Source organism: Marmota flaviventris, chromosome 3 (assembly GCF_047511675.1).
Source record: "Marmota flaviventris isolate mMarFla1 chromosome 3, mMarFla1.hap1, whole genome shotgun sequence".
NCBI classification, from domain to species: domain Eukaryota; kingdom Metazoa; phylum Chordata; class Mammalia; order Rodentia; family Sciuridae; genus Marmota; species Marmota flaviventris.
Genome location: NC_092500.1, coordinates 58,510,759 through 58,534,892, shown reverse-complemented (window position 1 = coordinate 58,534,892; position 24,134 = coordinate 58,510,759). Strand labels below are relative to the sequence as shown.

Below are 24,134 nucleotides of genomic sequence, written 5' to 3'. Positions count from 1 at the left end.
GGGCCTTAACTGTACAAGAGGGATAGCAGAAGACTGGGGGTGTAGCTCAGTGGTAGACTTAAGAAGGAAAAGAAAAGAGGAATATTAGTATGTCAGATCTTAGCTAGAGAGGGAATGCAGGGAGACAAGAAAAATAAGGGAATTGGGCTTTCTTCCATGAAGGAAGCTACATCTACATAGACCCGAGGCAGGCATATAGGACATTAAATGATGTGTTCAAGATGGCTCAACCAGCCCCTGGTTGGAGCCAGTCAGAACTCCTGTGTATTAAGTTGCTGCCTCTCTGTCCCCCTCCTTCTTGCTGCGGTTCCTTAGGTGGAAGACTGGGTTTCAAAGGTATGGGCTGGGGAGGTGAAAGGGCAGTCCAGAGGAGTCAGGACAGGAAATGTTTGGTGTGTGCACAGCAGGAGCACCTGCACTAGTAACAAGGAGCTGAGCCTGGAGACCCTCCAAGGTCTCCTGGGCCTTCTTCAAATTGATTTGTAAAAGAAACTCTAACCCTGTAGCTGGCCTATAGCTCAGTGGTAGAGCACTTGCCTAGCATATGCAAAGCCCTTGGAAATCCAATACAGACTTCTTCTCTTCCTTTTAAATCTACCTTAAGGCTGGCACAGTGGCACCTGTAATCCCAGCTATTGGGGAAGCTGTCAGGAGGATTGCAAATTCAAAGCCAGCCTGGGCAATTTAGGGAGACCCTGTCTGAAAATTAAGAAATTAAAAGGGCTGGAGATAATAGTTCAGTAGTAAAGCTTCCCTGGATTCAATCCCTAGTACCCCACCCCAAATCCTCCTTAAAATTCTAGCTAACTCATATTCTCACTAGCCTAGAACTTAGCCTTCTTTCTTTCCAGTATGATGCCCAGTTTACATAGTAAATAGTATATCTTTTTTTGTAAAGAATTTCCAAACCTGCAGCTCAGTGGTAATCTGCTGGGTTTATTGATTTTATTTGGGTCTTCAGAGGACTTTACTACCATCTTTCTTTCCTTACCTTATTATAAAACAATGTAACAACATTATTGAAAAGTTGAAGGATAGCCAGGAAACATTTTTAATCAGTTCTGTCATTCTAATTTCATTCCTGTGTGTTCACTTTACCTCTCTGTCCAAATGTATATTAAATTTCTTAATACCCTTCCCCAAAACAAACAAGAAAAAACTAGAGACTATTTCCTTTTCCCTCATTGACACTTCTGCCTCTTTTCTAAGTCCTAAAGATCAAACACTGCTCCCCTGAAGAACAGAGAACTTACCACAGTATCCTACCTCAATAGACAAGAGTCTACTGAGAAAAAAAAGATGTAAAAAACTTCTCAGAATCTTAATCGCCAGGACCACAGCCATAGTGCCAATTAAGCTAAATATTATCACAACAAAACATTGATTATAATCCTTAAATTGTCCATATTAAAGCTGCATGGAAGGTTCTAGCTCTTCCCCGGTACTCTCAGTGTTCCCTGCTATGCCGACTTGCCTGATATCCTACAAGGCCCTGCTCCTTTAGCAGTCTGTAGTGCCCCCAGTCACTGTATGGAAGGATTAGGGAGTCTTTTTTGGCTGCAAGGTGGTTGCTATCACAGTGTAGCTTAATTTAAATGGGGGGAGGGACAACCCAGAAAGTCCTTGAACGTGAAGGAAATAAGCACAAATGTTTGTGAGACCTCAAACATTTTCTTTCCTTCCTATGGGTCACCATGTGTATATGAATGTGTGTGGAGACTCCTGAATTCCAGCTTATGCCCCTGCTCTGCACTGCAACTGCCTGCACCCATTCTCCAGACTGTGGCCATGTTCTTGCTGCCTTGCCTTTTGCATGCCCACACATCCATCTCTGGGGAAGGGGGTACCTCATCCCCATGGGAGCCCTGAAGCTGTTGATCTGGCATAAACTATGAGATATGGTGGAGGGGAGTTCTCCAGGTTAGGCAGAGTTCTGGGCCATAGTAGAGATGCCAAGTTTTGCTGCCTAGAAAATGATGTATGAAGGAAAGAACTGGATAGAATAGCACATTACATAAAGGGAATAAGGCTTTTTGACTCTTTATTTTTCTTTATTCTCTTTCCCTACCCCTCACCCCACACACCACTGGGTGACTCAATTTTGGGTCACTCCCCTTTATTTTGGCCTCTTCCCTTTGGCTCACCCCACAGCTGGTACGTGACAATGCAGATCTGCGTTGTGAGCTTCCTAAATTGGAAAAACGACTTAGGGCTACGGCTGAGAGAGTTAAGGCCCTGGAGGGTGCACTGAAGGAGGCCAAGGAGGGCGCCATGAAGGACAAGCGCCGGTACCAGCAGGAGGTAGACCGCATCAAGGAAGCTGTTCGGTACAAGAGCTCTGGAAAGAGGGGCCATTCTGCCCAGATTGGTGAGTAGATGTCATCATGAGTGCTGGGAGTACAACCTTAAGCAAATTCAGAAAATTCCTGTGTGCCAAGCAGCTAGAGTATTGTTTCTAGACCCTAACTTTGACCACCCCCCAAAAAGAAATAACTGATGAATTATGTTACAAGCAACTTGGTTTAGCCCCAGCAAAATGACTTCAGGAACCAGGGTAACAGCAACCTCATGGTCATTTCCTCTCTTCACAGCCAAACCTGTGCGGCCTGGCCACTATCCAGCATCCTCTCCCACCAACCCCTATGGCACCCGGAGCCCTGAGTGCATCAGTTATACCAACAGCCTCTTCCAGAACTATCAGAATTTGTACCTGCAGGCCACACCTAGTTCCACCTCAGATGTGTAGTGAGTGACCATGGATGTGGGCTGGAGTCTCAAACTAAAGCTCTCTTAACCCTGGAAAGCATGGGATTGGGCCAATTATTAGTTGAAAAATATTTTCCTAAGTATCTTTATTTCTAAACATTTCTCAATCTAATCATAGGTATTAGAAGGTGGGACTGTGCCCTCTCTGTCTGCTCTGTTTATTGTCCTCTGTTCTCAGGAGGTGGGAGGGTTGTGTAGCTCTGTGGCTGAGGGTAAATGTGGATTAGTGATCCACAAATAGTGGAGGGTATGACTTGGGAGGCTGAGGCAGAAAGATCCCAAATTTGAGGCCAGCCTCAGCAACTTAGCAAGACCCTTAGCAACTTAGTAAGATCCTGTCTAAAAATTAAAAATGAAAAGGTCTGGGGATGTAACTCAGTGGTAAAGCATCTCTGGGTTTAATGCTCAGTTAAAAAAAAAAAAAAAGAATAGTAGAGGGTAGTTGCCAACTCAATGGGTGCATCTCTCTCTTATACCCAGCTTTGCTAACTCCTGTACCAGCAGTGGAGCCACATCTTCTGGTGGCCCCTTGGCTTCCTATCAGAAGGCCAACATGGACAATGGTAAGTGATCTTTGGAATCTCCAGTGAAATTTTGAAGGTATGAGAAAAGTAAGTTACCCCATTTTACAATGAACACTAACTAAACCTTTCTCATGTGTTGGGTGTTAAATAAAAAGATACATATGACTGGAGATGTAGCTCAGTGGTAAGAGCGCTTGCCTGCTTAGCATGCATGAGGTTTTGGGTTCAATCCCTAGCATTACCAAAAATATATATATGTGTACACAAACGCACCTGTGTGTGTACGCGCGCGCACGCACACACACACACACACACACACACACACCTCTTCAGATTTCAGTTCTTTCTTAGAAGTGGATTCCTCCTATTATTAACTGTGCCTATCTCCACCTTTCCCACCTGTCCCCTTCTCTTCTCAAACAAAAATAATGGTGCAGTTTGGGGTGGCTGAGGATAGAATGCCCTAATTTACCTTTTCCTCTAAGGGGTTAGGATGGGAGAGAGTCTGGGGAGACCATTCCTAATACCCAGTATCCTTTCTTCTTCTTTTAACCCTGTGTTCTCAATGCTGATCTGTTCAGGAAATGCCACAGATATCAACGACAATAGGTATGCCAGGCCCCACTACCCTTGGGTTCTCTGAATGGCACCAGAAGAAATTACTAAACTTCCCTCTGCCCTACTTAGAGCTTCTCTGGAGCCTTGAGGGGAGGGAGGAGGAAGTGAGGATCATTCTTGTCCTGGATGTTGGGGAGATCCCAGGCATTCCTCTTACCTCAGTGCAGAACACTGCCCTCTTCTAGTCCCTTCTATGGCCTCTCCACACGCTAGTTATGGGGCTGTGGACATCTGATGATGTGGTCTCTCCCACCAATGGGAACTTTGTGACCTTGGGCAAGTCATTTACATATCTCTGGCCCTGCTTTTCCCTGTGTTCCTGTAAAGTCTGAGTAGACCTGCCCTTGCCAATATCTCACAGGAATGCTATCAGAGAACTGGCCACAACAGGAATACTTTCATTTATATGGAGCTGACTGTGTTGTCTCTATTCCCCCAGGAGTGACCTGCCCTGCGGCTATGAGGCTGAGGACCAGGCGAAGCTCTTCCCTCTCCACCAAGAGACGGCAGCCAGCTAACCTCCCACACCAATGGCTATATAACCTGCACTTTCAGGTAGCACTGGCCTCAGATGGCTTCCTTTCTTGTCCACAGACTCTAGTTCTCCTTTTATTTCTTTAACCATCTCAAAACATTTGCTATATAGTGACCTCTCAACTCCTGCTTTCCCCTGCTGGGGCTACATCAGCCCAGCTGCTTTGTGTGGTATGAACACTGACCTCGCTGGTACTGAATGCTTTTTCCTTTGGCTATAACAGCATCCACAGTACTGTTTTATGCCACTAGGGGTCATTGCTGCATGTCAGAAGATGAGATGAGCAAGGACTGCTGTCCATGTAGAGCCCCCACTGGTCACAGATCTTAGATAATAGGCAATCTTCGGAGATCATCTCAATCCTCCCTCTACCTCCACTCTAAAGTAATCTTGGATGGAAAGAGATTTTCTAAACTAAGACATCTTCAGTAAAGGCAATGTTTGATTTACTCCCACACCCATGACATCTCCTCATATCTACACATACTACCAAAAATCTTTAAAAATGTCCCATAAATCTGACCCTGTCTCTAGCATAGGCACCTTCCTGGTTTTTGTGTATCACCAGGCTTCTTATCCAGTTGCTTTATGGCCCAGAACTGGGCACTAGGATACAGTTTTGTCATCCATTTGGATCCTTACAGAACTAGAAATGAGAGAACATGGCCAGTTTCTTCCTGGGCTGTGTCAAAGCTGAATCCTCTCTAGGGGTTTTCCAGGATAGCATGCTAGGCACACATAGACATGAAAAGTGGAGACGTAGGAACAGGGAAGGAGGACTTAGAGAGGGTCCAGGGTGGTGAAGCAGGGGCTGGAGAATGCTTGGATAATTGTTATTAAAGGAACTGTACTATAAACCAAAGTATGTACAAATGTCACCTGTTCCTCCACAGCTGCTGGGCTGCAGGCTGGTTTCTCACATACTCTTTCTCTTTCTTCCCCAGTTTCTAAGAGGGACTGAGGCCTCTTCTCTCAGCATGCTGCAAACCTGTGGTCTCTGATACTAACTCCCCTCCCAACCCCTGTTGTTGGACTGTACTGTTTGATGTCTTCTCTCACTTACTATGTATCTCTTTGTACTCTGTATCTATATATTGGAAGCTGCTGCTATGTCTCTCTTCTCTCTGTCCCACTCTCTAAATATCTAATGATGTATTTAGCAATTTCTAAGCATAGTCTATCCTCCTTATTTGGGGCAATAGGGAGGCGGGGGAATGTTTTCTTCTTTCTCATATACTCGTCTCACACTGAGTGGTGTTAGTCACTGAGCAGAGAACATAGAGATGATAAAATGAGAAATGGGAGCTAGAGGGCTGTGATCCTTTTCTCTCACAAACACATGTGTGCATGCACACATACACACACATTCACACACTACTCACACATACACGTACATATAAAGCCTTAAGCAGAAGAATGTCTTAGCATCCTAAGACGACAGAGAAATAGGCTCTTCCTCCCTTCTCTTTTATGGATAGCACAGGGGAGGGTTAAATGGAAGGGCTGCTAAATTCTACATATAATTTTCTTAATATTGCCCTCACCTAAATTAAGAGATTCCAGATGTTTACCTCTGTCCTACAAAGTCTGCCTTTTGCCTCCCTCTATTTTTCCCAAATGGAGACCATGGCTTGCCAAGGAACCTTTCCTATACTTGTCCAAACCCCTTTTGATACTCTCTACCCCTGATGACCATAACTCAAAGTTAAAAATATTCTCAAAAATTGAGGAGGCGAGCTGGGGTTATGGCTCAGTGGTAGAGTGCTTGCCTAGCACGTGCAAGGCCCTGGGTTCGATCCTCAGTACCACGTAAAAATAAATAAAATAAAGGTATTGTGTCCATCTACAACTAAAAAACAAATTTTTTTTAAAAATTGAGGAGGCAGATCCCTTCCCCACAGTCTGTCAAATAGCTGCTCATCTTTCTGTGGTGATAGTTATGGGCAAGTATAGTCAGAATGACTGATTCCTTGGGTTTGAGGATTGAACAGGGTGGAAAATTGCTAAGTGATTTGCATCACAGTGTCCTCAGGTTGAAGCGATGAGCTGGATTCCTTTTTCCCATATTGGGCTACAAGTTCTTCCCATCTCTACCTTTTGGTTTGGGGGCTTCCAGTTCATTGGCAAAATAGCTGTTTCAGATGCCTTCATTTCAAACTGGAGCCTGGCTTTCCTCCAGTATAAGTTGTTCCCCACAAAGAGTTCCTTCTATAATGTCCCTATGTGGTATAAAGTGCACTTTAGGGAAAGGGGCAGGGCAGATTTTCCAGAGGTGGCAGAGCCTGGGGGCTTGACCCAGGGCTCTTCCCCCAGCCATTCTGAGCCCATGTGCCCCCTCTCCCACAGTTAAGAAGATGGTTCTTGAGTTCCAGATTATCCTTTCCTTCCACATGGTGCTAAGGTATTTTTTCAGGTAACTTTTGGGATGAAGGTCACTAGTCAGCCCAAACCAAGAAGTGAAGTCTGGAGTCCAGATAATTTTACCTTTTTATGGATGGAAGATAGGAACCTTCAGCATCAGGGATGCCCATCATCTGGCTTTTTCTAAGTTGGGAAAGAGGTTCAGCATGATTGCCAGCTGGTAAATACAGGATACAGGGGCTTGTGAGTCCTTCAAAGGAAAGAGTCCTTGCTCCCTTTACCTGTTGAGCAATTTTAGCAGTTAAGGACAAAATCAGAGGGGTCTGAAATAAATACAAACTGGTGATTTTCAAACACTTTTCAAAATAAATCTTATGTAGAACTCCAATGTAAAAAAATAACATAGACTAGGGGTATAGCTCAGTGGTAGAGCTTGCCTAGCATGTGCAAAGCTCTAGGTTCAATTTCCAGCACTACAAATAAATAAATTAATTAATAAATAAAAATAAAGGGGGATGGGAAGGGAAATAATGCAGACCTGGGTAGTTTGCATTTTTTTTTTCTCTTTCTTTTTCTTTTTGGTGGAAAATGCTTCATTAGTTGAAGAGCCCTGGAAGAGCCCTAAGAGATCCCAAGGGTTCTATAGAGTGGTTTGAAAACCACTGCTCTGAAGAAGGGGGTACAATCTGGATTCCCTACACCAAACCTATAACTCATAGAAAAGAGGGATGGGGTAAATGGGGTAAGGTAGATGAGCCATGCTGTCCCAGACCCAGTCAGAGAGGAAGGAAGTTACCAGAACACCCGTGGACTTAGTATTTGCCAGCAGGAAACCTTAGAATCGAGGGGATTTTATGTAATTTTGCTACCAAATGATTCTTTAAAAGAACACACTTTAAAAAGATGTGAAGGTGTAGGGCAGATAAAAAGAGAGGTGACACAGGGGAGCAGCCTTCTCTTTAGCAAGATGTAAGGGAAATATAATTCACTTACACAGATAAGAACACATGCACAACTTTCACCAGAAGCTTCACACTGTATCCTCCTCCGCCTCTTCCTGTTCCCTACATTCACCACATCCCTTACAGACAGCCAGGCTCATCACAAGGGGTACCTGGCTTGCCCACTCACATCTGCCAAAATGTTGCATGCCAGTGTGGAAAACAAACCAAATTGCACAAACCCCAGTGTGTATTTACTCAGTGTACATAGATACCTTTAAAATAAAATAAATTCAATGATGACTCCATGTGTTGTTGCAAATCTTCTTTATCACTCTTCTCTATCACTGTTGCATATAATGGCATTTAACAGCATGGTATATTTCCTTCCAGATGTTTTTCTACATATTCACATCAATTGACAAATCCTAGAAATATTTTCATGTCAGCGTATACTGACTTACCTCATTAAAACATTTATAAACCAGGCGCAGTGGTACACGCCTGTAATCCCAGCAGCTTGGGAGGCTGAGACAGGAGGATTTCAAGTTCAAAGCCTGCCTCAGCAAAAGCAAGGTGCTAAGCCACTCAAGAGACCCTATCTGTGAATAAAATACAAAATAGGGCTGAGGATGTGGCTCAGTGGTTGAGTGCCCCTGAATTCAATCCCAGGTACCCCCCCCAAAAAAAGCCCCACACATATATAATTGCTGGGCATGGTGGCGCATGCCTGTTATCCCAGAGACTCAGGAGGCTGAGGCAGGAAGATCAGGAGTTCAAACTCAGCCTCAGCAACTTATCAAAGCCTTAAGCAACTCAGTAAGACCCTGTCTCTAATAAAATATTTTTAAAAAGGGCTGGAGATGTGGCTCAGTGGTTAAGTGCCCCTGAGTTCAATTCTAAAAGAAAAACCACATAATTTTTCATATATTATCCTATAGTTTGTCAAGTATTCCAGATATCTAGGTTGGTGGATATCTAGGATGGTTATAATTTTTAACAAAAAAATTCTCTTAATCTTTTACCCAGACCCCACCATCTTAGTTCCAGAGTCAATTCCTTCCCCCCACCAATGTGTCATTATTCCTCCCCTGCTAACAGCTCAATTCTGTTCCAACATTATCTACCACTATTTTCTCTGCTCATCAATCAAAGCTTCTGAGATGGAGAAAAATATATAATCAAAAAACTGGAGCAAGCTGGGTGGGGTGGTGCACACCTGTAATCCTAGCAACTGGGAGGCCGAGGCAGGAGGACCGCAAGTTCTAGGCCAGCCTCAGCAACTTAGTAAGACCCTGACTCAAAAGTAAAACAAAGGGCCACATACATACCACTGAATGTAGCTCAGTGGTAGAACACTTACTTAGAGTGTATGAAGTTCTGGGTTCAATCCCTAGTACTGGGGGTGGGGATGGGCAACTAAATATGAAGAGCTACAAATACACCTGGACCTTCAGTGCTGCTCTGTATTCCTCCTGTGCTTCCCTGCTCAGTTCCCTTTCCTGTCCTCCAGAGCAACTGGCTTAAACCCTCACATCTCAATATCTCCTGCCTACCACCCCCAGACAACTTTATCTTCTACTTAAAAAAAAATAATGTGATCAAGCATGAAATTCAACCACCACAGACAAAATTATATCGCGATATGTCCTTTCATTCTCCCTTATGACAAGTGATGAATCTCCTTTTTCTGAAGTAAATCTCTTCTAGATACTTAATTCTCCCTTACTGTAGGATGCTAGGGGCTTTTGCATATCTTTGCTCTTGTCTCTTGGCAAGTGCTCTAACACTGAACTATATTCCTAGCCCCTAGTTACTTGATTCTTGAGATTATTTACTTAGAACCTCAGTATAACTAAAAGTGGCCTGATATGGTGGCACACACCTGTAATCCTAGCAGCTCTGAAGGCTGAGGTGGAAGGATCACAAATTCAAGACCAGCTTGGGTAACCCTGTCCCAAAATTAAAAAAAAAAAAAAAATCTGAAACTAGTTCAGTGGTAGAGCACATAGTTCCTGGTACCCACACCCCCACCTCACTCCCTGCAAAAGTGTTGCAGGCTTGAGTCATTTGCATCTTCTTCAATAACATCATTTTTCCTTATAAGGTCTCTCCCCACTATGAGTCCATACTTTGCTGTGTGCTTCTCTATAACAGACTCCCCAAATTTCCAGAAACAGTACCAATTTCCCATCCCCACTTCCTCACCTCTCAGTCATTCCTTAGCCCATCTTGATCTGGCTCTTGTTCTGCCCAAACTACTTTTCCAAAGCTTACCTCTTACCACATAAAACAGGCATTTCTCAGTCTTTTGTCTGCTTCACCTCTCTGTGTTCTCCACTCCTTCCTTTTTTTTTTTTTTTGATATTAGGGATTGAACCCAGGGCATTTTATCATTGAGCTACATCCCCAACCCCCTTCTTATTTTATTTTTTATTATTATTTTGGTACCAGGGATTGAACCCAGGGGCACTGTACCATGGAGCCACATCCCTAGCCCTTTTTATATTTTATAACTCAGAGTCTCCCTGAGTTGCTTAGGGCCTCACTAAATTACTGAGGCTGGCTTTGAAATTGTGATCTTCCTGCCCTCAGCCTCCCAAGTTGCAGGGATTACAGGTGTGTGCCACTGCGCCTGGCTTGTAGTGGCAGTGTGGCAATGGCACACACCTGTAAATGCTTGCTCTATCCCAAAGTTCAGCCCTTGGTTCTTTCTTTGCTGTTTTGGGGAGATGTCATACATGTCCACAGACTTCCACAATTCATAAATCTGTATCCCTAACACAGACCACTTTCCTGAACTCTGGGCCCATATGTCTGTCCAGTTGCTCTCAGGTGCTCATACATATTCCAAACTAAACTTGTCTCCCTTACACTGCTCTTTTTCACTACCATCTCTCCTTGTCTTACCCAGAAGCCTGGGACTCACCCTCAATGTCTCCCTTTTCCCCCAAACCCCATATCCATTATGAATTTTCAAAATCAACATCAAACTATATGGTTAGGGCTGGGGATGTGGCTCAAGGGGTAACTTGCTCACCTGGCATGCGCGGGGCACGGGGTTCGATCCTCAGCACCACATAAAAATAAAGATGTTGTGTCCACCAAAAACTGAAAAATAAATACTAAAAAATTCTCTCTCTCTCTCTTTCTCTCTCCTCTCTCTTTGAAAAAAAAAAATCTTTAAATTGTCTCCCATTTGCTGGGTGCAGTGGTGCATGCTTGTAATCCCAGGGACACAGGAGGCTCAGATAGGAAGAGGATCCCAAGTTGGAAGCCAGCCTTCACAATTTAGTGAGACTCTATCTCAAAATAAAAATTAAAAAGGGCTCAGTGGCAAAGTGCCCCTGGGTTCGATCCCCAGTACCTGGAAGAAAAAAAATTACATCCCCTTCTCCCAACCCAACAGCCACTGCTTTAGTTCACCATCTGTATATAAACTTTTGCAACACTCCAGTCACCCTCCAGAATGATGCCTGAATGGTCCTTCTAAAAAGCACATTCAACAGATTAAAACTACTTGAAGGATCTTCAGTGCCTACCCTCCCTAACCTTAAGTCTTGCTTCTTCCAACTAGTTATCAAATTCTAGTTCTACCTTATACCTACATCTCTCAGAAACACATTATTTCTTTCTCATCTCCAGGTTTTTTACACCGTTCTTTGAGAGCATTTTAACCCCTAGTTCTGAACTTTATCCAGCTTTCCCATACCCAGCACAGAGTCTCCATTCTCTTCCAAGGCTTCCCTGCCAGTTCCACTGTCCTCCTTCTGTCATTAGCATTTTGTCTTTCAAAACTCTAGTGCAGCACTTATCTTGAATGTTGCCAACTATCTCCCTGGCCAGCTAGTAACATTAGACTCCCAACTCCTTTTGGGCGGGAACTATCATATCTCCCTCTACAATCTAAGGAGAATGAATCCAAAGAACTGTACTGGGAAGGGGGTGCAAATGAATGCACTTTTTATCACATTTTTAAATTTGTAGCTTAGAGTGTCATTTGGGGTAATTTGGCCCCCATTTGTGTTTGCAGCTTGCTGAGTGGTCATGTATATTATCAAGTTATCTAGTGTAAAGCAGTTGGTATGGGCAAGGCTGATGGAGGAAGGGCTGCCTCCCACTTACTTGGGTACAAGTAAGTGACCAATAAATATTTGTTGAATAGATGAATGAATGGGCGAATTTTAAAAAGCTTGAGGCCACTGTAACAATTCTGGATTTCCCATTCTGGCTCCTACCCAATTCCTATTTGGTAAGGAAACGCTTTCGCGTTAGCCTCAGACTGGAGGTTACTCATTAGAAACTGGGCAAAGCTGGACGGCGGTGACTTTTCAGCGAATAAGTTCCCGACCTGGGAGTAAATCAAGCCGGAACAGGACACACTTCAGCCTCCTGGCGGGCCGCATCTGAGACCCTGAGTTCCCGCATGCAGGCCAGGCGTCAGGTGAGCCCACCCACCTCGCGGGCGTTAGGCAAGCAGACACAGGGGGCGGAGCCACTCCGCCCCGCCCCACTCGCGCGCCTGCGGTCCAGCCTCCGGTCACGTGATAGCGGCGCAGGTGAGCACAGCTTCCGGGGTCGGGTGCTGGGATCCCTACCGGCTCCTGCTTGTACTCGGTCGGGTGCGCGGGAGACTATGGCGTCTTCGGTCCCGCCAGCCGCCGCACCAGCGGCAGCAGCGGGCCCAGGCCCGGGTTTCGGCTTCGCCTCCAAAACCAAGAAGAAGCATTTCGTGCAGCAGAAGGTGAAGGTGTTCCGGGCTGCCGACCCGCTGGTGGGCGTGTTCCTGTGGGGCGTAGCCCACTCGGTGAGAACCAGTCCTAGCCCTCAAAACCCTGGCAAAAGTCCCTCCCGCGCCTTGGGGTGTCTCTGTTTTCCTTGCTCCAGCATTCCCAGCCCCGCATTGCCATTTCCACCTCCCCCACCCCCTGCGCCCGGGCTGCCCAGACCCCTGCTCAACAACCCCCAGTTGTACCCCCAGGTCATCTTCGGGTTGCTGATTTAGTCTTCCCGCTCCGCCCTTTACTCCTCCCCTAGAGTTCCACCTTCCCCACCTGAAATCCAGCTTCCTCTTCCCTGGCTTCTTACACCAAGTCCAGTCTCAACCCCAGGCTACGGAAACTGGCCCTGATCAGCTCCTGCAGGAGGGACATTAGGGGAGTGGTTCTTTGGGTTGTTGGTGGTGAGGTCTTGGTGTGTGGAAGGGTGTGGAGGAGGGGTGGAGTAGCTGGGTGAAGGAGATTATTCACTTTCCTTTCCACCTTGCTTTCTAGCTTCAGTCCTTGACTTTGGAGCCTTGGTTGTCTGGGGGAAAGCTCCAGGTTTTTTGGACCTTCTAATCCTGCTTGTCCCTTCCTTTCCCTTCCAGAGGTACAGCATTTCTGAGCCCCACCCTGAGCCTAGAGGTTGTACTCAGTACTTTATGTATGTATGCATTTGGTCTTAATTGCATTCCCACTGCTGACTGGAGTGATGGTATTCTGTGTAAGTGGGACTTATTCTTGTACAAAGAAAAGGCTGAGGAGCTCTGGTCCCAGAGACACCAACTGTTGGTGAACTTTAGAAGGAGGAAACTGCTCTAAAGGGTATGACCAGGGAGTCAGGAGGATGCCAAGAAGGCTAGTATATCTCTCCTGGGAGGCCTATAGCTGGGCTGCTCCCTTTCCCTCAGATCTGGAGTGGGAGGGATGCAGTGATCTTAATGTGGCAGGGAATATTTTAGTAGTCAACTTCCTTGAATTGTTATAGTCAAGGCAGACTTGTGGAGGTGGAAGGGGGTGCAGATGAATGCAGTTTTTAATCACATTTTTGATTTGTAGTTTAGAGTATCATTTGGGGTCATTTGACCCCCTTTTGCATTTGCAGCTTGCGGAGTGGTCATGTGTTATTATCAAGTATCTAGTCTAAGGCACTTGGTATGGGCAAGGCTGATGGAGGAAGGGCTGCCTCTCCATGTGTCCCTTCCAGTTGACTCATCCATCCCTGTGGGAAGCTTAACAGGAAGGCTTTTCCTTTGGTAAGGATTGGGGGGATTACATGTAAGACCTGCCTCAGCTTCTTTAGATATATAAACTTCAGCTCTAGCACCGAAACCTCCAGCCAACATACATCTACTTCAGGTGTCTGGAATGGAGAAATTCCTTGAACATATGCCTTAGTGGTGATTCAGCGTGCTTAGCAGGTGGTGAGGAGGGGGCAGGAAACGCTATATCTAAATTTTAGGCTGGGAATCTCAAGTGACTTTTTTTCCTAGAGGAATATGTTCTGTCCTCCTTTTCTACTGAGAATGGGAGGAGTTACATGCATTTCAGTGTGTGGGATTTAGGTTAAACCACAATTCAACCTTTCTCAAATGATCAAGCAAGGCATTTATTTATTCAGTTTCACAACTTTCCTTTCCCTTCCAGAGGTATGGGATTTCAGAAAACCTACCCACCCTGAGCCTAGAGATTGTACTAACTCAGGAATAAATAAATACACACACACATATCCCCATTGCTGGCTGGAGTGATAGTATTTGGTCTAAATGAGGGTCATTGTGCTAGCTAGGCACTTGAGAAATGTACATGATAAGGACAGGTCCTGCCTTGAAATGCTCACAGTCTTGAGGGATGTACTTACATAAACTGATGTTAAGAGTCATGTGGTACATGCACTACTAAAGGCAAATAAAAGGTGCTGTAAGCAACACCAAGTAGAAAGCACATCTCCTTGGGATTCTTAAATATAGGAGCTCCCTATCTACTCTAGCAGGCTGCAGATCCTGGGAGTAAAGGACAGCATGTGATGCTTGCATCTTTTGGGTGGTGTATTGGCTTAACTTTAAGGAATAGACACCTAATGGACTCATATTCTCTGAGGGCCGGCATTCCCTCTGAGATCAGCTGCTTTACCTTATACTTAGGCAGGTGGGCACCTGCTGCAGAGAACTGGGTCAGAGTGCTCTGGAAGGACTGTCTTGTTTTAAAGGAGATACCTTTTATAGAATATGTACATTTCATTTTCTTGCCACTTTTGATCTCCTCAAGAGTCCCATTAACTGTGTGCTTTAAAAAATGTTGTTTTTTTTTTTTTAATGGAACACATGTAACTTTGTCTTGAGTCTGCAGATTTTTTTTTCTAGAATTTCTCACAGCTTTAAAAATAGTCCTAAGTTGCTTACAGGGTTTGCCTAATATAAAATTCCTGTTGTGAGCATGAAGTTCCATGGGGGAGGGAGTGTGAGGATTGCTTCTTGGGCAGCAGAATGGATTAGATACGTTTTTCTCACTTCAAGATTATGTACAGCCAGTGTTTTTAAAGGAAAAAGGTTTGAGTTGCCCTTTCCTGACTCCCGCCCAGACACAGTATATAAGTGCTCTCCATACCCTTACTTGCTGCCTCGCTATTCATGTTTTGACTTATCAGATCAATGAGCTCAGCCAGGTGCCTCCCCCAGTGATGCTGCTGCCAGATGACTTTAAAGCTAGTTCCAAGATCAAGGTTAATAATCATCTTTTCCACAGGTAAGTGGAGGAATCCTTGCCCTTCTTATGGCAATCTCTTAGAAAAATAATAATTTTTTAAAGATTCAGGGAGTTAAATTGTTTTAGATTTAGAAGTCAACTTACAAGTTGTATGGTCTAGGGGATGGGGATGTGGCTCAGTGATAGAGTACTTGCTTAGCATGTATGAGACCCTGGATTCAATCCCCAGCACCAAACACACACACACACACACACACACACACAAATGTATAATCTAATATCCTTCTCAATGCAGAAATTCAGTTTGGTGGGGAAAAAATATTAAAATAATTTCTAATATTGCCTTCATACTTGTATTTACCAGTGTTATTTCTCTTTTAGCCTGGAAGTTGCATAGAGTAAATGTATTCAGATGCATTACCATTAGCTTCAAATAGGGATTCCTTGAAAGAAGTACTTTAGCACCCTTTTATTAGAAGATACTTTTCAAAACAATTCCAACTTTAGAATGTCTTTAACTTGCTTGAGATTGGGGGAATGCTCCTATTTGGATGGACAGTAGATCCTTGATCTACTTATACTACTTACTAGCCTTGTGACTTGGGCAGGTCAGTCAATTAACTTGAGACACAATTTCCCCTTCTCTAAAATGGAACACTGTATCTTTAAAGTACCTTATGGGGTTTTATGAGAATCAAATGAGCAGCTGGGCTCATTGGTGCATGCCTGTAATCCCAGTGGCTTGGGAGGCTGAGGCAGAAGGATCATAAGTTCAAAGCCAGCCTCAGTAACTCAGCAAGGCTCTAAGCAGCTTAGCAAGACCCTGTCTCAAAATAAAATATAAAACTGGCTGGGGATGTGGCTAGTCTTAAGCACCTCTGGGTTCAATCCCCGATATCTCATCTTCCCAAAAAGTGTAAAGGTGCTTTATAAACTTCCAAGCCTTATATAAATGCAAAGTGATATTGACACTTTGTTGTCTTATCTTGAAAACTCATATTAACAGAGAAAATCTGCCCAGTCATTTCAAGTTCAAGGAGTATTGTCCCCAAGTCTTCAGGAACCTTCGTGATCGATTTGGCATTGATGACCAGGATTACTTGGTGAGAACATATTATGGAATGAGGGTAAACCCTAGCAACTGGGAGTCCTTGGGAGAGTTATGTTTGGTAAAAGGAAAGCCTCAGCAAATATGATTCTTTATCTTTTAGTGGTCATAGACATCTTTTAAAAATCTAATGAAAGCTAATGAAGCTAATTTAATGAAGCTGTCTTTGGGGAAAAATATAGGTACATTAAAAATTATATGTTCAATTTAAGGGTTTTATTCACTTTCAGAAGCATTTGGGTGGCCATTATCCTAAGATTTGTATCTCCACGTAAAATGTGAGGAAGAGCCTCTAGCCTATTCTTTTGTTTCCAGGTGTCCCTTACCCGAAGCCCCCCAAGTGAAAGTGAAGGGAGCGATGGCCGTTTTCTTATCTCCTATGATCGGACTCTAGTCATCAAGGAAGTATCCAGTGAAGACATTGCTGACATGCATAGCAACCTTTCCAACTACCACCAGGTCAGGCCTCTCTCCAGCTCCATTTTATCTTCCTCCTCCTCCCTACTCATTCATAACTCAGCTGCCAGAGCACATAGAGACTTCCTATCCCTTTTTCCCCCTACAAAGTATCTCCCCCAGAAGCACTTGATATCATGTTTTTGAAAACTAGGAATTTAAGCTGGACACAGTGGTGCACGCCTGTAATCCCAGTGACTCATGGAGGCTGAGGCAGGAGGATTGCAAGTTCAAGGTCAGCCTCAGCAATTTAGGGAGACCCTATCTCAAAAACAGAAAGGGTTGGGATGTAGCTCAGTGGTAGAATGACCCCCAGGTTCAATCCCCAATAGCAAGTTTAAAAAAAAAAAAGAAAAATAGGAGTTAAAAAAAAAAAAAAGAAAAGGCATACCTATTTGTGTTTAACCTAACAGCAGAAGAATTTTATATGTCCCTTCCCATTTGGTATTTACAATCTAAAACCTGCTTCATCCTAAGAAGATCTTTTCACCCCACCTTCCATCCCTTACTTTATCCCTTATGGCTGGCTTTTTGGGACACTAGGGAACCCTGTGGAGAGACCCAAAGACCAAGTCAGCAGAAGTGGCTAAGGAAGATCTCTGGTAAGATTGTGGGAGTTAAGGCAAAGGAGCCTCCAAATTTTAGGACTTCAATTTACCAAGAACTGGGAAACAGAAAAAGGAACAGGTTTTTGGAGGAAGATAGTTCTGATTTGGACATGATGAGGTTTAGATTTCTACAGTTCATTCAGCTACAGATGTCCAGTCAGTGGCTGGGATACCAGTATAGAATTCAGGAAAGAAGAGTAGGCTAAAAGTATAGTTTGGAAGTTGTACATGAGTAAGTGATCATCAAAATCACTTGTTACCACCTAAAATCACTTAGAAATATAGGTAAGATTATTGAAGGAAAATGTGTGGAGTAAGATGAGAAGAAGGTTGAAGATAGAACCTAAGGAGGCTCAGAGTAGATGGGCACTTTTCATTATTTATTCCCCAGTACATTCCATAAAGGATTTGAAGACAGAGGAACAGAATCAGAAGAGTGGTACAGTGGAAGCTGAGACTGAAGAGCAATTTAAGGAGAGACTGGTCAACAAAATTGGGTGCCACACCATTGGAACATAACAATGATTAGAATACCTATTGGATATGACAACTGAGGGATTTGGGGGAGATCTCAGAGAGGGAAATGAAGGTCTAAATTCAAGTTCAGTGATTTGATATGTCAATGAGATGTAGGAAATGGTCTGATTGTTAATCACTTTTCTGTGAAAGTTTGCTTTGAAGAGAAGTAGGCAGCAAAACTGAGAGATGGGGGGCAGGAGCTGTAGCTTAGTTGCAGAGCACTTGCCTAACATGCATGAGGCACTGGGTTTGATCCTCAGCATCACATAAAATTTAAAAAAAATAATAATAATAAAGGTATTCTGTTCATATATAACTACAAAAAAAAATTTTTAAAGCATAAATGCTCCTCAACTTACTAAAAACAAAAAACAACAACAAAAAAAAAAAACAGAGATGGGCTGGGGATGTGGCTCAAACGGTAGCACGCTCTCCTGGCATGCGTGCGGCCCGGGTTCGATCCTCAGCACCACATACAAACAGAGATGTTGTGTCCGCCGAAAACTAAAAAATAAATATTAAAAAATTCTCTCTCTCTCTTTCTGAAAAAAAAAAAAAACAGAGATGGTAAACATTGAAAGAGGAGTTGTTTGTTTTGTCTTTTGTACGTTTGTTTTTTGCAGTGTTGAGATCAAATTCAAGGCCTCAAGTATGTTAGTCAAATGCTGTACCACTGAGCTGTTGCTCCAGCCCTGAAAAATGAAATTTTTTTTAAGAATCCAATTACAGGGCTGGAGTTGTGGCTCAGTGGCAGAGTGCTCACCTAACATGCATGAGGCCCTGGGTTTGATCCTTAGCACCACAAAAAGTAAATAAATGAAATGAAGGTGTTATGTCCATCTATATCTAAGAAATATTAAAAAAAAAAAAAAAAAAGAATCCAATTACAGGGCTGTGGTTGTAGCTCAGCGACAGAGCGCTTGCCTAACATGTGCGAGGCCCTAGGTTCAATCCTCAGCACCACATAAAAATAAATAAATAAAATAAAGGTATTGTGTCCAACAATAACTAAAAAATAAATATTAAAAAAAAGAATTCAATTACAGGTCATCATGTAGGCATTTATACTACAGGAATTTAGCCCACCAAGAAACAGTGGCCTAGGAATAATTTCATTGATAAGCAGATGTAAATTCTAATCCTGATTCTGTGACTACTTGCCTTTAGGAGGTCCTAAAACAAGGATAAGAAAACCTGGCCTTCCACATTTCAAAGAATGATACAGGTCAAATGAGAGAAGGCAATTTAAAATTAAGAGACATTAGGAAGGCAGGAGGATCAACAAGACCCTGGAAACTTAGACCCTGTCTCAAAATAAAAGTTAAAAAATGGCTGGGAGTGTAACTTCATGGTAGAGCACTCCTGGATTAAATCTCTACTACCATACCCCTATCCCCACAACAATTAAGAGTCATTATACACATGGAAGAAATCAGTGGAGATGGGGATTCAGAACCTGTTTTGGGCAGTTTGGGGAAGCACCCAAAACTTTTGATCTTCTTATAACCTCTCTACTTGAAGTTTTCTGCCCCATCCTAGAAGGGTAGTGTTTGGATTCCCATCCCTGGGCTATTTGTGTGTCTGCTACTCAGTCTGTCTTTATTCTTCATCCCCTCCCACCCTAGTACATTGTAAAGTGCCATGGCAACACACTGCTGCCTCAGTTCTTGGGGATGTACCGAGTCAGCGTGGACAACGAAGACAGCTACATGCTTGTGATGCGCAATATGTTTAGCCACCGTCTTCCTGTGCACAGAAAGTATGACCTCAAGGTAAGGACATGTTAGCTAGGATTTAGGGGAGTATCCTGGTGGCCTGAGAATGGGGAAGGGACTGGGAGGATATTGGATGATTCCTTTTACAGGAAAGAAGGCTGTGGATTTGAGTACTCATCTTAGGTGCTGGGTTCTGTTCTTTTAGCCACTTCTGCTGACTTGGTCTTTGGGTCTCTCCACAGGGTTCCCTAGTATCCCGGGAAGCCAGCGATAAGGAAAAGGTGAACCTCATTTTAGGTGATAGGGTGAAGGATGGGGGTGAATGAAAGGGATCTTCTTAGATGAAGAGGCCATTCTCCATAACAGATGGTGATCACCAGATGTTTAAATCACCGAAAGGAAGAGAGATGTGAACTTTGACTGTTCCAGGGATCGTTTGGGAAGGGAAAGAAGGACAACTGAATTGTCATTGGCATGGGTTATTCCACATAGAAGATTTGGGGATGGGCGGGAGGGTGCCAGGCTTTAAGAGTACTAAGTGCTCACCCTTTAATCTCCTATTATGGGTGCTTGTATTCAAGTAGCTACCTGCTGAAGGAGGAAGAAAATTCAGCATAGAGGGTATTGACTGAAAGTGGTGGGGTGTGAGCTGATGTTATAGTGGTAGAGCACTTGCCTAGCATGCATAAATCCTAGGTTCAATCCTCAGCACTGCAAAACAAAACAATAAGCTGTGATGTGAGGTACAGCTGAGTGACAGCCTAGGAAAGCATCAGTGTGAAGTCAGTGAACATAGGAGCTCTCTTCTCGAGGCCACTGAGGTGAAGATAGAGTCCTGGAGATAGGATTCTTCAAGCCCTGGGGATGAGACCCCAAGATATCTTTTTCCCTATTTTAGGTTAAGGAATTGCCTACCCTTAAGGATATAGACTTCCTCAATAAGAACCAGAAAGTGTATATTGGTGAGGAGGAGAAGAAAGTATTTCTGGAGAAGCTAAAGAGAGATGTGGAGGTGATAATTGGGGTGCTTTGAAATGCCTTTGTTCCTTTTTTTCCCCCCTTTAATTGTCTCTTCCATTTACAATATGAGAGAGCTCCCCCTTTCTCCTTATTCTTTGGGTCCTCTGCATGTAGCGGGGTTGGATGTGAGACAGTTACATAATCTAGAGGTGACCTGTGGAGGGGGTGCCTGGAATGAATAAAAAGGTGATCTTAGATTTCAAAATATTTAGGTACTACAGGGTAGTAGTACACCCCAGCCTCAATTTTTACTCTTCCTTTCCCTAAAAGGGCCCCAGAAAGAGAAGAGTTGGTAAGGGTGGTACCTGGAAGTGGGGAGGGAGATCTGGGGTGTCTGATTTGTCAATGGGTCTCAGTTTCTAGTGCAGCTGAAGATCATGGACTACAGCCTTCTGCTGGGCATCCACGACATCATCCGGGGCTCTGAACCAGAGGAGGAAGGGTCCATACGGGAAGATGAGTCAGAGTGGGATGGGGACTGTAACCTGACTGGACCTCCTGCTCTGGTGGGCTCCTATGGTACTTCCCCTGAGGGTATTGGAGGCTACATTCATTCCCATCGGCCCTTGGGCCCTGGAGAGTTTGAGTCCTTCATCGATGTCTATGCCATCCGGAGTGCTGAGGGTGAGAGATACTGGAAATTTTGAGGGTGAAGAGGGAGGATTGTCACTGGGGACAGAGACTAGGGAGGTGGGTGGAGAGATTAGCTTTTCAGAACAAAACTGACTAGTTCCTGGGAAAGGGAATTGGGACTATAACTTTTCATTGTTGGTCTCTCCCTAGGCGCCCCCCAGAAGGAGGTATATTTCATGGGCCTCATTGACATCCTGACACAATATGATGCCAAGAAAAAAGCAGCTCATGCAGCCAAAACTGTCAAACATGGGGTGAGTTTCCCAAAGCCTTTCCTATCCTGTAATGATTATTCTTTGGGAAGAGAGCTGCTTATGTCTAGAATGGCAAAGGGAGAAAAATGGGCTAGGATGGGTTGAGGGGACAGGGAATGGGGAAGGTGGTGGTTTGGACTGACACACTGATCCACATCTCCTCTCACAGGCAGGGGCAGAGATCTCTACTGTCCATCCAGAGCAGTATGCGAAGCGATTCCTGGATTTTATTACCAACATCTTTGCCTAAGAGCCTGCCTGACTCTGTGGTGATTGCTGCTTTACTCAAAAGGTGGTGGGCTTCTGAGAGGCTTGGGGGAACTGTGGATATTCTGGCCACTACTTCTCTTCCTCCTTTGCTAAATTCAGGCTGCAGGCTCCTTCCATCTATATAACTCCATTCCAGGTTCATCCTGGCCCCCAGAAATACATTGTTCTTTCTCCCCTTTATCCATTTTTTCCCCTCTCTCCCTCCCCACAAAAAGCCCTCTTGCTTCATTAGAGAGGTATTGTTGACTTTCTCCCAAGTGCCTTGAGCTTTGTAAAATATCCTGTTGTTTCTATAAAATAGGAGGAGCTGGGGGCAGGGGGTTGTTTGCCATCCTCAGAACCTGACTGGACAAATGGACCTGGCTCAAGCAACTACCCTGGATGCACTTTGCTTTTGGGATGAACTAAGAGTGTCTGAATGTTGCTGTTAACTTTATAGAACTCACTGTGGCATGCTTCCCTCCTGGTAGGCCCTGGGATGGAGGACTTTCAGAATCTACAGATGTGAGTGCAGGCCTGCACACACATGATGGAAAATGGCCAATCTGACACATGGAAGTAGGGTGGGGAGTAGTCAGGAGACTGGCACCTCACAGAGGCAGGACCTAAGAGGACTTTTGTGACTATGCAGGGAATTGGAGAGTCTCTGTCAAGGATTGACTACTCTCCAGTTTCTTCTCCCCCTGTATTTCCACCTCCATCCATCCGCACTTCTGTCACAGGAGCCGGAGATGTGCAGAAGTGTTCAGGTTTGGGTGAAGGTGTTTTGACTACTGCTGTGCTATCCCAGTACATGGCCTTTCCTAGGGCTGGAACCCTACAGAGGGTATGTGGCCAATTCTGAAGGCTGGGATAATGGGATGTAATGTAAGGTTTATTCCCATGTTAAGTTTCTTTTCTTCCTGCCTAGCTATCCCCAATGTTTATTTCCAGTACAAAGGAATATCTCTACCTGGGTCAATTCTGGTCATTTCAAGAGGATGGAGGTCTCAAGTGTGGGGACCTCCCCGTCTCTCTAGATGTGTGCATCTAGCATACTTCCTTCCCCTGCCCTTTCACAATTTTTCCAGTTGGCTTTATTATTCTGTTCTCTTCTATTCTGTCTTATACTGCTACTGTGTCTCCTAGGGGACAGATGGCCTTCTTTGTCATCTTCACTCTCCACCCCCAGAGAAGAGTCAGAGCCATAACTCAAGTCACCCAGTCCCCTCCAAAGATAGCTGAGTTTGACACATGATATTTTCAGAATGTAGAGGACCCTGATGAGAAGAGATGGATTTTTCTCCCCTTCCCCCGAACGCCTTTGGGACCAAGGCACCCATTTGACTTGCTATCCTCTATTCTCCTTGTAAAGCTAGGTACCAGCAGCTGGTCTGTGGGGATGCAAAGCTGCTTTTCTCAGCATCTGGCTGGGATGATCAATCTCACAAGAAGTCATGAGGTCATATGTGAGAAGCTCTCTCTTTGCTTTCATCTTTTTTCCAAAGAAGGTAGCAGGAGGAGTCGTCCCCAGTTAGGGATTGGATCCCCTATAATATCTTCTTTTCAGGGGCCTGCTGGATCTTTTTCATTCTTACCATCTACTTTTCCCCTGTTGAATGCAATAAAACTCCATGACACCAGCAGCTGTTGCTCTTTACAACTGGATTTTGGGGTGGGGGGTGGCGGTAGAGTGCTTGCCTAGCATGTTCAAGGTTCAGCTCAGTGGTAGGGTGCTTGCCTAGCATGTGGGAGGCCCTGGGTTCAATTCCCAGCACTTCAAGGAAAACAAAACAAAACTGGTTTTTCTGACCATGAGACTGATGTATCATGGGCATTACGGTCTTCCTTTGTTGCTTCTGTTTTTTGTCTTTTTTGTTTTAATTAATAAAATAAAATCCTGTGTATTTACTTCCATTACTATCACAACACAGAAAATAAATTATTCAATCCAGATTCCTTCACAGAAATGCTTTGTATTTCCCCTTTCTGACGAATCCAATGCTTAGGAGTGCAAAGACCCAGCTGAGGAATTCTGGTCTTGGAAGTGTTGGGTCCCTAACTAAAGATGAAGATTCTCATATGGCTATAAACTTAAAAGGTGGTGAAGGGTGGACAAGGAATGGAAAACACAAATTTTGTGGGAGCTAAGCAGCAGTGGGGGCCAGGGAGGAGTGGGATGAAATAGCCCTCATACCCCAGGACTCTGGATTCAATCACAATTTTTGTAAAGGTGAGTGGGCCTTTTAAGGGCACCAGCTAATCAAGGAATTTGGTAGTCTCCCAGGCTTCCTGGGAAAGATGGGAGCGACTAGCCCTCCAGGCCAGAAGGGGAGTGAAAAAAGGGGTGGATAGCTAGAG

The 24,134-nt window shown here is 44.2% G+C and overlaps 2 protein-coding genes and 1 long non-coding RNA gene across 7 annotated transcripts in view; 2 read left to right on the top strand and 1 right to left on the bottom strand.

The window, feature by feature from the left end:
- Kif5a (kinesin family member 5A) overlaps positions 1 to 4,500 on the top strand; it is a 31,694-nt gene extending 27,194 nt beyond the window's left edge. For all 3 annotated transcript variants that reach the window (XM_027926222.2, XM_071609727.1, XM_027926216.2), the window contains 5 exons: positions 2,152 to 2,368; positions 2,592 to 2,745; positions 3,247 to 3,329; positions 3,872 to 3,899; positions 4,348 to 4,500. In XM_027926222.2, coding sequence (XP_027782023.1) covers positions 2,152 to 2,368; positions 2,592 to 2,745; positions 3,247 to 3,329; positions 3,872 to 3,899; positions 4,348 to 4,426 — 561 coding nt within the window. In that variant the 3' untranslated portion in view covers positions 4,427 to 4,500. The remainder of the gene's footprint in view (positions 1 to 2,151; positions 2,369 to 2,591; positions 2,746 to 3,246; positions 3,330 to 3,871; positions 3,900 to 4,347) is intronic.
- LOC114085235 (uncharacterized) lies at positions 2,323 to 12,429 on the bottom strand. Its single transcript, XR_003581442.3, has 3 exons — positions 12,344 to 12,429; positions 6,928 to 7,085; positions 2,323 to 2,404 (listed from the first exon to the last, which is right to left on the bottom strand). It is a non-coding gene; the product is annotated as an uncharacterized lncRNA (long non-coding RNA).
- Positions 12,287 to 23,729, top strand: Pip4k2c (phosphatidylinositol-5-phosphate 4-kinase type 2 gamma). 3 transcript variants are annotated; one of them, XM_027926287.2, is made up of 11 exons: positions 12,487 to 12,552; positions 13,019 to 13,115; positions 15,153 to 15,250; positions 16,218 to 16,314; positions 16,635 to 16,778; positions 19,528 to 19,674; positions 19,860 to 19,898; positions 20,516 to 20,629; positions 20,994 to 21,261; positions 21,421 to 21,524; positions 21,694 to 23,729. In XM_027926287.2, the coding sequence occupies exons 3-11, from the start codon at positions 15,186 to 15,188 to the stop codon at positions 21,772 to 21,774; spliced, it is 1,059 nt and encodes a 352-aa protein (XP_027782088.1). In that variant the 5' UTR covers positions 12,487 to 12,552; positions 13,019 to 13,115; positions 15,153 to 15,185; the 3' UTR covers positions 21,775 to 23,729. The 3 variants fall into 3 exon arrangements, with proteins under 3 accessions (XP_027782074.1, XP_027782081.1, XP_027782088.1); XM_027926273.2 differs by lacking the exon at positions 13,019 to 13,115 and having other exon boundaries at positions 12,287 to 12,552; XM_027926280.2 differs by lacking the exons at positions 13,019 to 13,115; positions 20,516 to 20,629 and having other exon boundaries at positions 12,287 to 12,552.
- The last annotated feature ends 405 nt before the right edge of the window (positions 23,730 to 24,134 follow it).

Excerpts from the sequence above, each read along its gene's own strand:
- Pip4k2c (XM_027926273.2), top strand. The coding sequence starts at position 12,382 with ATGGCGTCTTCGGTCCCGCCAGCCGCCGCACCAGCGGCAGCAGCGGGC. Across the intron at positions 15,251-16,217 it reads AATAATCATCTTTTCCACAG|AGAAAATCTGCCCAGTCATT; the intron begins GTAAGTGGAGGA and ends TCATATTAACAG. Across the intron at positions 21,262-21,420 it reads TGCCATCCGGAGTGCTGAGG|GCGCCCCCCAGAAGGAGGTA; the intron begins GTGAGAGATACT and ends GTCTCTCCCTAG.